This window comes from Clupea harengus, chromosome 4 (assembly GCF_900700415.2).
Source record: "Clupea harengus chromosome 4, Ch_v2.0.2, whole genome shotgun sequence".
NCBI classification, from domain to species: Eukaryota; Metazoa; Chordata; class Actinopteri; order Clupeiformes; family Clupeidae; genus Clupea; species Clupea harengus.
The window spans coordinates 9403048-9418437 of NC_045155.1; the positions used below are offsets into that span (position 1 = coordinate 9403048).

The following is a 15390-nucleotide window of genomic DNA, read 5'->3' on the forward strand; positions in this document are numbered from 1 at the left end:
GTGACCAGGTTATTTGTAAATTATACAGCCTAATAAGTTTTAAGAGCCATAATTTACTTATCTATATATACCATTTGGTTATTAGAATGTCAAATGATCTGTGTGCGGTTTCAGCGCGATCAGGCTTAATACAATTACAGCAGCAGGCTATACGGTATATGCCTTTTAACACTTCCTGCTGAGATGTCAATGTAGGCGTGGTTGACAGGAGGAAGTTTTGACAGTCTACCAAATGCATTCCACAGATGCCTCGGACGCTTAACCCGATGAGCAGGTGTTTCTTTCCGTCGTTCTTATTTATTTCCCTTAGTGCGCTACGCCTCCTGGCTGGAATATCACATGGGTGAAACCACCGTAAAAATATGCCCGTGTCTTCAGACATTATGGGCTCGAATGTTTAATAAATCAGGAGACAATGGAAGAAGTTCCAGTAAGTGTGAGGACAGTTTAGATTCCAGGACCATGGCTAACTCGGTGAATAATACGTCGCGTTACGCGGCGCACTCCTTCAATGGAGCCCCTCAACCTAGCCTGAGCCCGGAGAGTGGCATCTACCGGGCTCTTTGGTCTTTCGAAGCGCGGGCAGAGGATGAGCTATCTTTCAGTGAAGGTGATCTATTCAAAGTCATCGATTCCACGGGCGAGTGGTGGACTGCCCGAAGAATTGACAGGAATGGGTGCACACTGGCCACGGGCATTGTGCCACATAACTACCTAGCTAGTGGAGAGGCCGATGACGCCCAGCCGTGAGTACCTGACTGCATCCAAACGCACCTAATTGGCTTTACATTTAGCCTTTTCGTCTTTTAATGGGATCTGTCAGAGTTTAATAGAAATATTCAAGTTCAGTTTCAGATTTGTCGGATCATATCTTAACACGTAGCCTAATTTTTTTTTTTTTTTCAAAACGAAAATGTATTACACAGTTTCGGAACATTTGAAATGGTGCTAAACATGATGAGAGGGATTACGTCAATTGCGCTCAAAGTTGCTGTGAGATTGGCATTACAGGGGTTTGTCAGACTCAACGTTCCTCACGTATCAGATTCCATGTCAGACTTTTTAACTGTTTCGCAAACATCTGCTTACTGATTACCACTGGTTTAATTGTGGTCTTTGTTACGGAAACGACTCCCTCCGACTATCTTCTGAGATGTGATGTGTTAGATTAGGACTGCCAACCGATTAAAAACATTAATCGAATTAATCACACGCTTTGTGATTAATTAGTCTAAATTACTCGAGGTCAAATGTAATGTTTTTATGTAGTATGGTTAAATAACAATTTGTTCATACAGTTATGGTTAGAAATATGTTACAAATTGCCTTTTTCGAGAGGTTTTTGCGCGAGCGTTTCTAAAGTTCTGGAATTATTTTTCTCGAACTCGACAAAGAGGTGATGTATACAAAAACATCCAAGATGAGGCTGGACCTATCATCCAACTGTCAGTACAGCCAAAAACATTGATGATAGCTCCACACCAACAGCGCCCCTTGGGAGAAATAGGAACAATTACCGCAACGCAGACTGGCCATTGTTTTTTCTAGAGGTCCCAATTGAAATCCATCAAATATGACCGCATATATCACTGTTTGCACTGTCGTAGGGTCATGTGGGGTCTAGGAGCATCATAGAGTTAGATTCATCTGCCTTTTTGACTCCTTATTTTTTCTATAATGAATTAATCGATAGAGACCTGGGTGTATCTGGGAGTTCGCTGTCCTGTCACACAATCCCAGATCCTTCTGGATATGTACCAGGGTTGGGGGACTACCTGGAGCCACTAGAATCTAATAGAATCTCCATAGAATCTTTCCCCCTTTCCCTAAATTAGTAATATGCAATGCTGGTATGCTAGCTGGATGTGACAGGACAGAGTGGGTGTAATATGATATGTCTGAGCACAAGCTTAGTGTAGATGGTGAGTGGAGTTCCAAGACAAATTACACATCAAAGTAGAAAGAAAAAAAAAATGTTGTTTTGTTCTTTGTTTTGACATGTTTGTTTCTGATCTTCCGTGACAGTCCTCTTCGTCACGTCATACTTCACATAGAACCAAATCGTATTTCCAAATCGTAAATCAAATATTGTTTAACAATAGGTTTGTGTTTAATAATTAACTGTAATTTTACCTACCATCTCCTTCCGCACCTTTTATTCTTTTGAATTTCTCTTCCTCTGGTGTACAAATATTACTTCTCACGTGTGCATATATGATATGACTGTTGTTTTGTGTGTTCCTCAGGTGGTTCTACGGGAAGATGAGCCGCTTTGAAGCACTCAATCATCTGATGTCGCACAAGAACAGTGAGGGCGCTTTCCTCATTCGCCTCAGTGAAACTGGCAATGTGGGCCACGTACTTTCAGGTGTGGGATTACTGGAGCGTGTGTGTGTGTGTGTGTCATCTATGTGCCATTTGTTGGTGAAACAATAGAGAAGGAAATATGTGTCAATTTAGGTTTGCCCTCTCTCTATTTCTCAAAAACTGAATAAAGTTCAGCCGGTGTAGAGCTTCTCATACCAGTTTACCACTTCCACTTTTGAAATCTTTCATGACAAAAGCTGTTTTAAAAAAAAAAAAAACTATTTGAAATCCCCCTTCATTATTATTTCCTCTTCTGTCCACGTACACAGTCAAGGTAGACAACTGCGCAAGGCACTTCAAGATCTACCAAACGGATGGGCAGTTCTACATGGACCGCACCAGTAGCTTCCCCAGCCTGCAAGACCTGGTGGAGCATTACAAGAGCCACCGACTGGCTTCAGTGGAACGTCTGGGCCAGGCCTGTGTGAGGGTGAGTGATGGAGTCATGATACTACTGCATTCAGCTTTGTGTTGCTGGAAATAATGTGCTTTGGTGTACTAGCCAGTTGACTTTAAATTCTGATAGGCATTACCAAAAAAGATAGTTTGACAGAAAACCTGAGATCTCTGGGGATGTTTTGGGTTCTGTAATCAGCATCACATCACAGGGAAAAGGGGGGATTTTTCAATGCTGGCAGATCCTGGTGGATAGCAAAAGATATTTGCATTGCTTCAAACTCTTTTTAAAAACCCATATTCTTCATAAAACCCTGTCCACGAGGGCCCTTTGCAGTCCCAGGTTTCCTCACTGTTAACAGTTGCTGTAATTCAACAATTCAAAGTGCACCTCATCATGGCTCATAAGATTTTAGGGACATAGATTAAATCAAGGGTTTTTTAGGTGAGGAATCCTTAGAGACTCCACTTTACACAAAATGATCTGCAAGTTGAGGGAAAGCAAGTGTTTTTACACCAGTGCCTTCTGCTATTCCCCGCTTGCTCCCCCCATCTTTCTCTTTCTCAGAATGCAGCCAGCGAGAGAGTCATGCTTGTCATGTTTTCATACTTAGTGTTGTGGTAATGTGAGGCTGCACAGTCTCTGCTAATAACCCATGTTCATTTTGACCTAGCCCCATGTTGTTGCATTAGGAAATGTATCCATTTATATAATTGTCTTTCTAACAAAGTTTTTTCATGGTCATTAAACCACAGATGACGTAGTTCCGGTAATTCAATTAAGGTAACCAGGTTCTGCGTCATTAAAGTAATAATCGTCTCTATTATCTCACTTTCAGAAAGTATTAAATTCTAAACATTGGGACACATTGTCTGTAATTCAAGGGGCCCTACTGCCATATTTTATGTGAGGAACAGTACTTCAGCTCTATATAATACAAGGAGAAGAATAGTTTTCCTTTCTTTATCCTCTTACACTCTGTCTCTTTTAAAATGAATGTGTTTCTCTATCCTCTTTCTCCACTCCGGGGAATTTCTCTCTCAGTACATTTAAAAGGAGAAATAAAAACAGGATGTGGTTCCGCATTGTGGTCATGGTATTGCCATGGTGACCATTTCATTTTTTAGCTAGTTCATACACCATCGATGGGGAACTGGACTTTGAACAGTGAAAGAAAACAGTGTCCCTCACTAAAAAGCTGACTCTTTCTACCTATCCTCAACTCCCTAAAAAACTGTCTATGTCTGTCTGTACACATGTATGTATTTGAGTGCATTTGAGTTTTGCCTTCACTGCCTTCATTTACCACAGATTGTGAAACATCCACCTTAATTTCCTGTCTGTCTTTCTTACAACCAGTTTTGCTAGTTTGTCTGTGTATGTATGAGCATGTGAATGTTGAATTCATGGCTATTCATTACTTTTCAGAAAGAGCCCGAGCCCCTGGACCTGTCCCACACCACTGTGGACGAGTGGGAGCTGCCCAAGGAGGAGTTCACCCTGGAGGACAGACTGGGTACAGGCTTCTTCGCGGACGTCTTCCTGGGAAAGTGGAAGAACCGCATCAACGTTGCCATCAAGATCCTAAAGAACAATGGTGAGTGGGGGGGTGCTGGAGGTGCCTGTCTGTGTCTCTATGTCCCCTTCCTACGGGAATCTCTGTGTTGTGTGTCCTTCTCATGTCTCTACTGCAGCATCCCTGATTAAAGGTGCAGGTGCATTTGAGGCATGCATTTGTTGATTATTTAGCAGGCATGTAAACAAATGCATCAAAAGGGTTTAAACAGAAAACCAAGGTATGTGAAGTACACAATAATATTGGGCAAAATACTGGGAAATATCAAGCCTTCAGGGTTATGTCATCATTGATAGATGTACCTTTAATTTAAATTTAATGTGGAATACTTTTAACTCTTACTCGAGTACATTTACGATTAAAAAATGTATGTATATATGGGTACATTAGACTACACATGTCTCGCTACTCTTATATAAAGTTATTTGTATTTACACATGCACAGATTCTAGCCTACAACGTCGACTGCTTTGGCTACATAAACATATATGGTTCGTAGGTCAGTGCGGAGCATAACCCCACTTTTGAATATCCATATGCCTAGTAAATATCATCATATGAAGTTGCTCACTACTTCTACTTGAGTACTCATTTTAATGACATACATTTTTACTCTTACTCAAGACATTGACAGGTACTTTCACTTCTACTTCAGTCATTATTATTATAAAGTAACAATACTTTTACTTGAGTACAGCTTTTGCTTACTCTACCCACCTCTGATTGCAAGCCAAGCAAAAAAGCAAAAACTACTTAGTTCACCTTTAAAGTCTGATTATGATTACCTTGATTATCTCAATCAGGTGTATTCATTTATTCAATATGTTCTTGTTTAAACATGGAAGATAAAGGAATATATTACCCAGAACAGCATCATTGAGGGGCAGTGGTCTATTAACGGTACACTGTATATTGTTAAATCGTTCGGTGCGCCCCCTACAGTTCACATTTACATTTACATTTAGTCATTTAGCAGACGCTTTTGTCCAAAGCGACGTACAAGGGAGAGAACAGTCAAGCTAAGAGCAATAAAAAGCATGGTGTAACAATAAATACTACTTTACATGAGAATTAGAAAAACAACGACCTAGAAAAAAGGAAAAAGAAGTGCAGGAATGTAACTGCTGAAGTGATTTTGCGGATGTTGTATAGCGCAAAGCGGCACGACCTGGAGACAGAGGCGATGTGGGCCGTGAAGGTCAGTTGGTCATCAATAATGACCCCGAGGTTTCTTGCTGTTTTGGATGGAGCAAGAGATAAAGAGTCAGTATTGATATTGATGTTGTGGTGGATGACCTGTTTGGCTGGGAAGACCATCAGTTCCGTTTTGGCCAGGTTCAGCTGAAGGTGGTGATTTTTCATCCATGTGGATATATCAGCGAGACAGTTCGAGATCCGTGCCGAGACCGTGGTGTCCTCAGGAGGGAAGGACAGAAACAGTTGATATGTAGTTCAATATGCACATGTGAACTGCAGTATTACAGTACACCTGTCAATTTCATATCATTTTCAAAACTTGCCTACTGGGCTGCGCTCTCTTCTCTGGTGCCTGTTAGAATTTCCCTCAACAATCTGTATTCAAATAGGAGCTGGAGAAGACAGCGGAAATGATCTCAGCTCCAACTTCACCACGGACTACCACTAGACAGAGAGAAAAGCAAATTTGGAGAGGCACCGCGTCTTGAAGATAGCAAAAGCACACTGTTGCCATGGCCCAAAAACCGTGATACATACCAAACCGTGGGTCCACTGTACCGTTGCATCCCTAGTGCAGAGTAGTTGTAGTAATATTATGTGTGTATATAGTAGTAGTATAGTAGTCTGAAGTGTAGAGCTTCTGGTAAATAGATGGGCTCTCTCTGTTAACAAATATTGTGTGGGTCAACATTTCTCCCATGAGTAATTTATTGTGTTATATTTTCAGATGTGAACTTCCTAAGGAGAGCACTGATGTAAGAATAATCAGTATGGTTCGTAGCCAGTAGGGTTTGAAACAACACATCATTCTCCACTAAAATAATCAGCAGCCAAGGATCTAATGTTCTCAATGGGTTGTACATATGTTTATTCAGACAACTATAAATGCCAGAGAAGTTTAAATAATTTACAAAGAAATGACCAATGCAAACTAATGGCCATGCTCAACGTGAAATGGGATACGTTTTCCCAGTGTACCAAATGTAAGTGAAATCTGAGCAACAAATCCACAGCTCTCTGAGACCAATCAATGCTCTAATTGGTCAGATAATTGTAACAGTGACATCCTGAGCCACACACACACTCACCTGACTGACCAGGAATAAGGCCTGTCGTCCCTGAAGAGGCCTGTTTTACAGTCTTAAATGGGACCTAATCTCCGGGGATTTGGGAGAAGAGATTACGGACTCTGAACAGGGGATGGGACCTTTTTACTCCTTCATACATTAATCCCACACTCTGTGTTAGCACTGACAGGGAGGCGGATTATCCTCTTGCTCTCCTATGGAAGTCTGCTCTCTCACTGTTCACACGCATGTCAAGACAATACAAACACAAAATCACACACACAGACCCACACACACACTCACATACATACACACACCGTTCATATGTATTTTCAAAGAAACAAGATGCATATCTCCGCCATCTAATCTATTAATGTAATCTAGTAATACTCTCCTTCCTTTTCCCTCGCTCCTCCCGTTTCTCATATAATGTCTTCTGTTTCTTTCTCTAACCCTCTTTCCCCCCTCTCTCTCTCTGTCCTTTTCTCGGTTCCTCTTTCTCTCCATCGATTTACGTATCTCTCAGAGTATTTGAACCAGCGGGAGTTCTATAGGGAAGTGCAGATCCTGAAGAAGTTCAGACACAGACACCTCATCTCCCTCTTCGCCATCTGCACCTCCTCCGAGCCATACTACATCATCACTGAGTACATGGAGAAGGGCGATCTGCTGGACTTCCTCAGAGGTAAGCTAGTGTCCACTCTCGCCCAATGATTCTGTTGATCTGCTGGACTTCCTCAGAGGTAAGCTAGTGTCCACTCTCGCCGAATGATTCTGTTGGTGTTCAGTGCATGACAAATAGTGATAAGTATGGACTATGTATTGAACTTATTTTTGATTGTAAAATTCCTGGTTACATTTTGGTTTTGCCAAAGTGGAATGGAATCATTGGGAAATTCAAAAAGACAAAAATCAGTTTTTACGTTATTATAGAAGAATAACTATGATGCCCTGTGGCCCCATATGTAAACCACTCTGCGTCAGCCATATTGGATGGATTTGAATAGTGGCCCTTCTTTTACTGTGTATGATAGTGGGCAGTCTATGTTGTGGTAACAGTTCGTATTTCTCCCACGGCACGCTTTTGACATGGAGCAAGCATCAATGTTTGGATGTTAGGTCTACAGCTTCATCTTGGAATTATCACCGAAGATAATTTGTCAAATATTTCTAACCATAACTGTAAGAACAAACTGTCATTCAACTATACTATACACTATTTTCCTAATCGAGCATGTACATGTAAAAGCAGAAACTGAGTGGTGAAAAGCCCTCTGCATACCGCTGCCCATTCCCACAAAACTGTTATGCACAATTACTACTCTGCTTATGCTACATCTCATATTTTGTGTCTATTTACCTGTGATATAAACAAATGCTGTCATTGCCATAGATTTCTGCTCCATAGCTCTGCTTATCCTTATAATCATGACCTTATGAGTACTGTATACCCACCTAGCTACAACCTACATTCTCTCTCCATTTTCAACACTATCAATCTTGTATCACTATCAATCAATGTATGCTTATATGTTTTATCCTGACTGATGGATACATAAATCTGCTTGCGCCTGATTCTCTCATCTCTTCACTCCTCCCTTCCCTCCTGCCCTCCCTTTTCTGTTTCTCTACCTAGCTGGCCCCAGGCAGATGGGTCTCACCTTATGAAGTGGGTTCACGAGCTGGGTTCTGCTCAAGGTTTCTTCCTGTTTAAAGATAGTTTTTCCTTGCCACCGTCACCTAAGGGCTTGCTCTGGGGGGGGTTCAGGCTCTGGGTTTTGTAAAGCACCCTCAGACAATCCCAATTGTTGTTGGCGCACTATAAATAAATGAAATTGAATTGGACTGAATAAATGTACTTCGGAAAGCCATGTTGTAAAACCTATTCTTACAAAATATATACTCACTCAAACTACACAGTGAATATATAATATATATGCTGGTGGGAGGTGTGTTTATATCTCCTCTACATGTCCATATATATAGCCAATTACTAAAAAATAAGATGCTCTAAAAACTAGACTTTAAAAACATAGGCTACCTTTAAACCCTCTAAACTAGCATACCTCAAAACAAAAACCTTACAGTAGACAGCAGTTCATGATAAAAAATAGCAAAGTGATGCTATATATGAAAAAAAAACATTCCATTTGACTGAGGTGAAGCAAAGTTACAAGGCGCAGGTTTTTGTGTGACAAAAGTCCACAAGCTAGCAAGATTTTTTCAGTGCTTTACCTGCTTTACGTTACCTAAATTCTTACCTAGCTCGCTAGTTTTAGACAAACAATCAGGAAGTCAAGAAAAAAGATTAATTTAATTAATTAATTTACATTCATTAATCAGAAGGCATGTCATTAATTAGATTAATCGTATTAATCGCTTGACAGCTGTACTTAAAACGTAACTCTTTCATAAACTCAAATACTACTTTACTACTACAAATACTACTTTGATAAACAGTTTTTTGTGAGGAACAGCTAAATATGCATTTGCTGTTTGATGATAATGGCATAAACTTTGTGTTACCTACTTTGACATCATGTTTAATCTTGTCATGAAAACCTCCTACATGTTCCTCTTAATGTCATATCTAAGCCACAGTCCATATCTAAATATTAATCTTGTTAGGTGACATCCAGGTTTGTCGATTGACACTTTATTAGTGGTGTGGTAACTTGTCAAACCAGATGGCAAATGAGTTTACAATCCTCATAAACTCATAAACCTTCTAGTCAGGGGAACCAGAAGTGCAGTATGTAGAACTATTCCCAAGCATTGTTTGAGGAAGTATGCCCATGCAGTATGTGGAACTAAGCCTAGGGTGTGAAGTCAGTTGTGACCAACCTCTCCTCTCCTCTTCCCTCACCCCTCCCCTCCTCCTCCCCTCTCCTATCCATCCTTACAGGTAAAGAGGGGATGGCGCTGGATTGTGCGTGTCTCGTCGACATGGCAGCTCAGGTGGCTGACGGGATGTGCTACCTGGAGTCGCAGAACAGTATCCACAGGGATCTGGCAGCGCGCAACGTCCTGGTGGGAGAGAACAACATCTGCAAAGTGGCTGACTTCGGCCTGGCTCGGATCATCAAGGTCCGCTGGTGAACTTAACTATGGTGTGGCACGCTTATGTTTGCCACGTATTTCAGACAGTAGCTGACCTTGTGTAGATTTATTATTGGTTTCGGTTTCTGTGTCAGCTTTGTATGTTTCTGTTCAGCAAATTGTCCTCCATTCTATTTTGCTCTTTATCTTCAACCAACGACTTGTCACATTCCAACTGCAGGATCCCTTCTACTTGTCAGATGAGAAGAAGATCCCCTATAAGTGGTGTGCCCCGGAGGCCATCAGCCACGGGCGCTTTTCTAACAAGTCAGATGTCTGGTCCTTTGGTATCCTCCTCCATGAGATAATGTCCTATGGTGGAGTGCCCTATCCAGGTATACCGCCCCGTAAAGCGACACTTTCAATTGTTATTGGCACTATAGAAATAAAATTTAATTGAGTTGAATTGAAATTGATGACAGTTGAAGAAGAGCTTAACTTCTGTCCTAATATGTACTGTAGTCCAGTGTGATGGGTACAAAATCCTGGTGGCATTTACATTGAAATTGCATTGAAATTCCACAAGGTGTGTTCATCCTTTTGTAGTAAGAATGGCTGAAATGTGATCTTGATATTTTTTATGATTTAGGATTCAACACCAATGAAGTGTACGACCAAATCATTGAGGGTTATCGGATGCCAGCACCCACAAAATGCCCAAAGTTCATCTTTGACATCATGCTTTCTTGCTGGAGTGCCAATCCAGATGATAGACCGAGTTTCAAAGACCTGAAGCCTGACCTTGAGAACGTCAACCGCTATGAACTGGCATGAGCACATTTATAAGACTTGGGATGCTATGTCCACTCAACACCACTAGAGGGCAACAAAGTTGCACGCTGGAATAGGAAAGTTTGAAGCATACGTCAAGGAAAAGCTTCAACATTCCTGTGTGTTTGAAACCGAGTTCCACTGTATGTGATATAGTAACATAAATCTGTGTTTTATGTTACAGTCACATAGGTTTGAGTTTCTCTTTCCTGGTGTACCAAAAAGAACAGTGAGGTGTGTTATTATATTGAAAACTTGAGAGGCTTATGCCATTTGATGGTGTACCAGTGTTTGCCTGTGCAAGCTGTTTCAGATGCCTGATAAGCAGTGAAATATGCCTCACAGTTAAATCTTGCCATAAATATCAATGAATATCTGACAGGTTTTTTATTTTATTTTGAAAGATAAACCCATAGTGAGTGTTTGGGTTCATCCATTTTCATTCATTTCTTTCAACGACTTTGAAACATGTTCATATTGGTCTTTGGCCAGGGGTCTGTTTTGGCACCGTAGGTCTGCAAACATGACCTTGCTAGTTATAGCCATTGGGGGGCACTTGAACGACTGTAAACACAAAAATTGTCAGGTGAAAAACATCCTGGATCCTGGTGTTATTATAACACAGTATTTTAGACATTTTGAAAAGACTTTGAAATGACTATAGTTTAGTATAGCAGAACTTTGAAATGACTATAGTTTAGTATAGCAGAACTTCTCAGGTTATATAAATCGTTTCGATTAAAAAAAATTTGTCTCAGATTATGGTCTTTGACCTACTTTGTTGAAAATCTTTTAAATGTAGCTCCATGTCTGGACCCTTTAATCAGTTATGAATTGTTCCATCCAATCATTTAAGACCTTAAAGCAACACTACACAGTAATCTACAACTTTTTGACAGCTAATTTTGGCAAAATCTTCAAATTAATGTTGATGGTAAATGGACATGTGACCTGTTGTTCCCATCAGCCGCCTAGGTGATGTACTATGGAGTTCTGTGGACCACCCTGTGAAACAATATCAGAAAAGCTTTCACAGTAAAGACATTGCCAACTATATCGCCAACAGACAGCAGTTAGCATGCTAGCAATATTTTATGAGTGCCAACTGTAAACTAGCATACCTCAAAACAAAAACCTTACAGTAGACAGCAGTTCATGATAAAAATAGCAAAGTGATGCTATATATGAAAAAAAACATTCCATTTGACTGAGGTGAAGCAAAGTTACAAGGCACAGGTTTTTGTGTGACAAAAGTCCACAAGCTAGCAAGATTTTTTCAGTGCTTTACCTGCTTTACGTTACCTAAATTCTTACCTAGCTCGCTAGTTTTAGACAAACAATCAGGAAGTCAAGAAAAAAGATTAATTTAATTAATTAATTTACATTCATTAATCAGAAGGCATGTCATTAATTAGATTAATCGTATTAATCGCTTGACAGCTGTACTTAAAACGTAACTCTTTCATAAACTCAAATACTACTTTACTACTACAAATACTACTTTGATAAACAGGTTCCCATCAGCCGCCTAGGTGATGTACTATGGAGTTCTGTGGACCACCCTGTGAAACAATATCAGAAAAGCTTTCACAGTAAAGACATTGCCAACTATATCGCCAACAGACAGCAGTTAGCATGCTAGCAATATTTTATGAGTGCCAACTGTTGTTGGTGATTGCCAGGTTTTCCTTGTTAATCTGGATCTTATTTGTTTGCTAGGCTACTAGGGTTCTCTGATCACATGCCATAACAGCAAACATGGGGACGACATTTTGGAAGTGAGATATTTTAAGGTTTTCACCTCTGGCCCACTTCCCAGCGCCATGTTAGTCACGCCATGAGTGCATTAGCAGCAGAAGGCAGCTATTTATAACGTATTTTTAACATTAAAAACTGTTCAAACACATTGGATGATGAAATGCTAATTTTATGCTGTTGTGTTGGACTAGTTTTACTCTATTCGTTGTCGGTTTGGTGTGTTAATCTGTGTGTTCTATCGTAATAGCCTATACATTCTTTCAACAATACATGACAAAAAGACGTGTCAGTGGCTGAATATAGCCTCCGGGTCTACTTACAGAAAAATGGGTCAGTCACTCAGGGGCTGCCCAGAATGGTGTTCCTGAGTCACTAGAACCACTGCCACCCTAATCCCTGTTGTCTGTGAGAGAGAGACAACGAGAGATGGTGTGTGAGCGACGGTGTATGTGTGTGTGCTTGCTGTGTGCTGAGAACGAGACCGCTCGAGTGATGATGCAGCATATCTGAGGAAAACCGCTTCCATCCAGTCCATGTTCAGACACACAGCGCACAGCCAGCTCCTTACAATCCGGCCGGCCAGTGGAGAGTCAGGCCCCAGAGCTTGGCACCCATCCCAGAGAAAGAGAGAGAGAGAGAGAGGCGGACAGGGGAGCTTTTTGTGACACACTGAGCCTGGGAGAGCAGGCACTCTGCTGCAGGAGAGCACACATGCAGTCAAAGGAGGTCAGGCCATAGAAATAGAACCGCACCTGACCACTCAGGAGTGATGTCCACGCTTTTCAGGTTTAAGGGTATGATGCTGGTGTGTGTGTGTGGGGGGGGATGCAGGTTGTGACAACAGGTTTGTTTGCACTTGCTCATGCATTTATGACAAAAGTGTGTGTGTGTGTGTATTTCTGTGTCTCATTGGTCACTATTGTACACAGTGCAGGCTGATTATTTGGCATGGGTGTTATTGCCCCTGGAAGTGTGCATTAGTTTCTAAATAAAGGGAGACTGGTATGTGTATCAGCCTGTGTATATACCTGCACCTCCATGTTGAATGACCCTTCATATATGTAGTAGAGGAAGGGGGGTCAGCAGAAGGGGGAGATGCCTTCAGATGTTCTTACATAAACCAGATCATATACCTTGGGCTGGTTCAGTGGGTGTTCATCAAGGTCACAGGAGAGGGGAGTGAGGCCGTCTTGGGTGTCCTGAGTTACGACCCAAGAAGTCAGCAGCAGCAGGCTGGCAGAAAGCCAGCCTGGTCTGTCTGCATGACTCTGTATGCACTAGACTGCTCTCGTCTCAATTTGTCCTTTTAACACCTGCGGAGCTGCCTGTGAGTCCTTCCTTGAGTCAGTGATTTGGTTGCTTTCTACCAACATGACCATAGAAAATAGTAGTTGAATAGAATGGTATATTAGCGTATGAGTATGACCGACTGGTAACTGTACCGTTTGCATGTGCAAACACTGGTTATAGCTACACAATACGATTCAATACTGCTATTATGATCTTCTCAGCCAAGATTGTGGGTCATATCTGAAACATTTTGAAAATTGTCCTTGGTTGTACTCCTTTTTGCCCCCTCTTTTGGTACCAGAACATTGGAATGCTTTGAGTCTCCCCTCTGACAAAAAGCACATTGTTGCAATTGTGGAGTTAAGCTATTCAAATTGTTGTTGTTTTCCTTAGGTAATCCTCAGGCTTATTCCTGATCCCATCAAATTTCTTAACTTGTCTAATAAGCACATATCATTGGTGAGGAGCCAGTTTAGCCTAAACGTTATTGGTGACAATGTGGTCACAGTGGAGAGGAGCAGAGTTGTTTTTGAAAGCATTCTGAATGATGACCCAGGAGAGCTAGGCAGCCTGCCCTGACCCACTATGCCTGCACTGTGCTGTAACATACTCCCAGGGATCACATTGCTCACAGCTCAGGAGCTCTCCTAGCCCCTGAGTCGGCAGTGTAGCTGATAGGTGTCTGTTACTATCTACAGATTCGCCTAACTGGATACTGTAACTACAGAATGATGGTGGTCAGGACTGACCCAGTGGATCTACAACTCTGGTCTCATATCACACTGGTCGTGTGGGAGCTGTGCTGGAACTCTGTAAAATGCTCTAGTCTAGTTCTGGAACTATCACAATCTCTGACCACCAAAGGCAGCACTGGATCATTGTTTCCATGGTGCAACTGTAAACACAAAGCGGATGTGAAACTGCCTGTGTTGTTTTATGGGCTAGTTATAGAACCCTGAGAAATTATTCACTGGTAGACTGATGACATCAGTGGAGCACAGTCACTGGTTCTTGGAACCAGCCAGGTCTGGTCGAATTAACCTGCAGATGACACAAGTCTACATTTTGGCTCCCTTAAAAGAGGTTATTGGGTGTGAAAATAACCTTAGTCTTTTGGAGTGTCATTCCAACGGTACAACAAAAAAAACCTTGTTGAAAAATGTAACCTGATTACATGGGTCCAGAAACTCTGACCTACTGTTGGTAAATATGATGCAGCTCACATATGAAGGGTTATGGGATAGTGAGTTAGCTAATGCTGGGCCTTTGTTATCTCAGAACACAGCCTGTCACCCTCCTGTTCCTCCTCCGACTAGCCACTATAACCATGTTACACTCTCCTGAGAAATTCCTCATCACCAGACTGTCCACATCATGGGCCCATCATAGGATCTCTATAATCAAGCTGTAGCCTCGAGAACCAAACACATCTGATTAGCTCTCGTTGCATCATTAAGGAGCCCAAGCACAACTTGTAGAATTTTGCTGAAAATGTGCTTAGTTAACTTACATCGACGTTTAATATACGTAGCATTCCAATACAATGCTGCTTTTTAAGCTCCTGCCCTGATGTTAAATGTGAGTTTAGCCTGATCTATTTGTCATATTTCTTTGTTTTTGATTTTGTTATGTTCAAAGTGAATAACTCCTACACAAACAAATGGTACATTCCCATTGAGTATATTTGCCGTTTGAATGGATGAGCCCCTATGGAACTTAAAAATACAAATATGTGTATCGTGGAGTTGTTTATAGTCGGAAGTGTTCAACAGCTTTTTTCATTACTGGCACGTATGGAGTGGTTATAAATCACCCCATATCTTCACTGTGTCAGGAAAGACACTGAGGCCTCTTTGTATTTCCATATG

At 41.3% G+C, this 15390-nt stretch overlaps 1 protein-coding gene across 1 annotated transcript; it reads left to right on the forward strand.

The window, feature by feature from the left end:
• Positions 1-233: 233 nt before the first annotated feature.
• ptk6b (PTK6 protein tyrosine kinase 6b) lies at positions 234-10853 on the forward strand. The gene is made up of 8 exons (XM_031566090.1): positions 234-746; positions 2247-2368; positions 2637-2797; positions 4193-4361; positions 7131-7289; positions 9510-9691; positions 9885-10038; positions 10293-10853. Exons 1-8 carry the CDS (start codon positions 340-342, stop codon positions 10475-10477), a joined length of 1539 nt encoding a protein of 512 aa, XP_031421950.1. The 5' UTR covers positions 234-339; the 3' UTR covers positions 10478-10853.
• The last annotated feature ends 4537 nt before the right edge of the window (positions 10854-15390 follow it).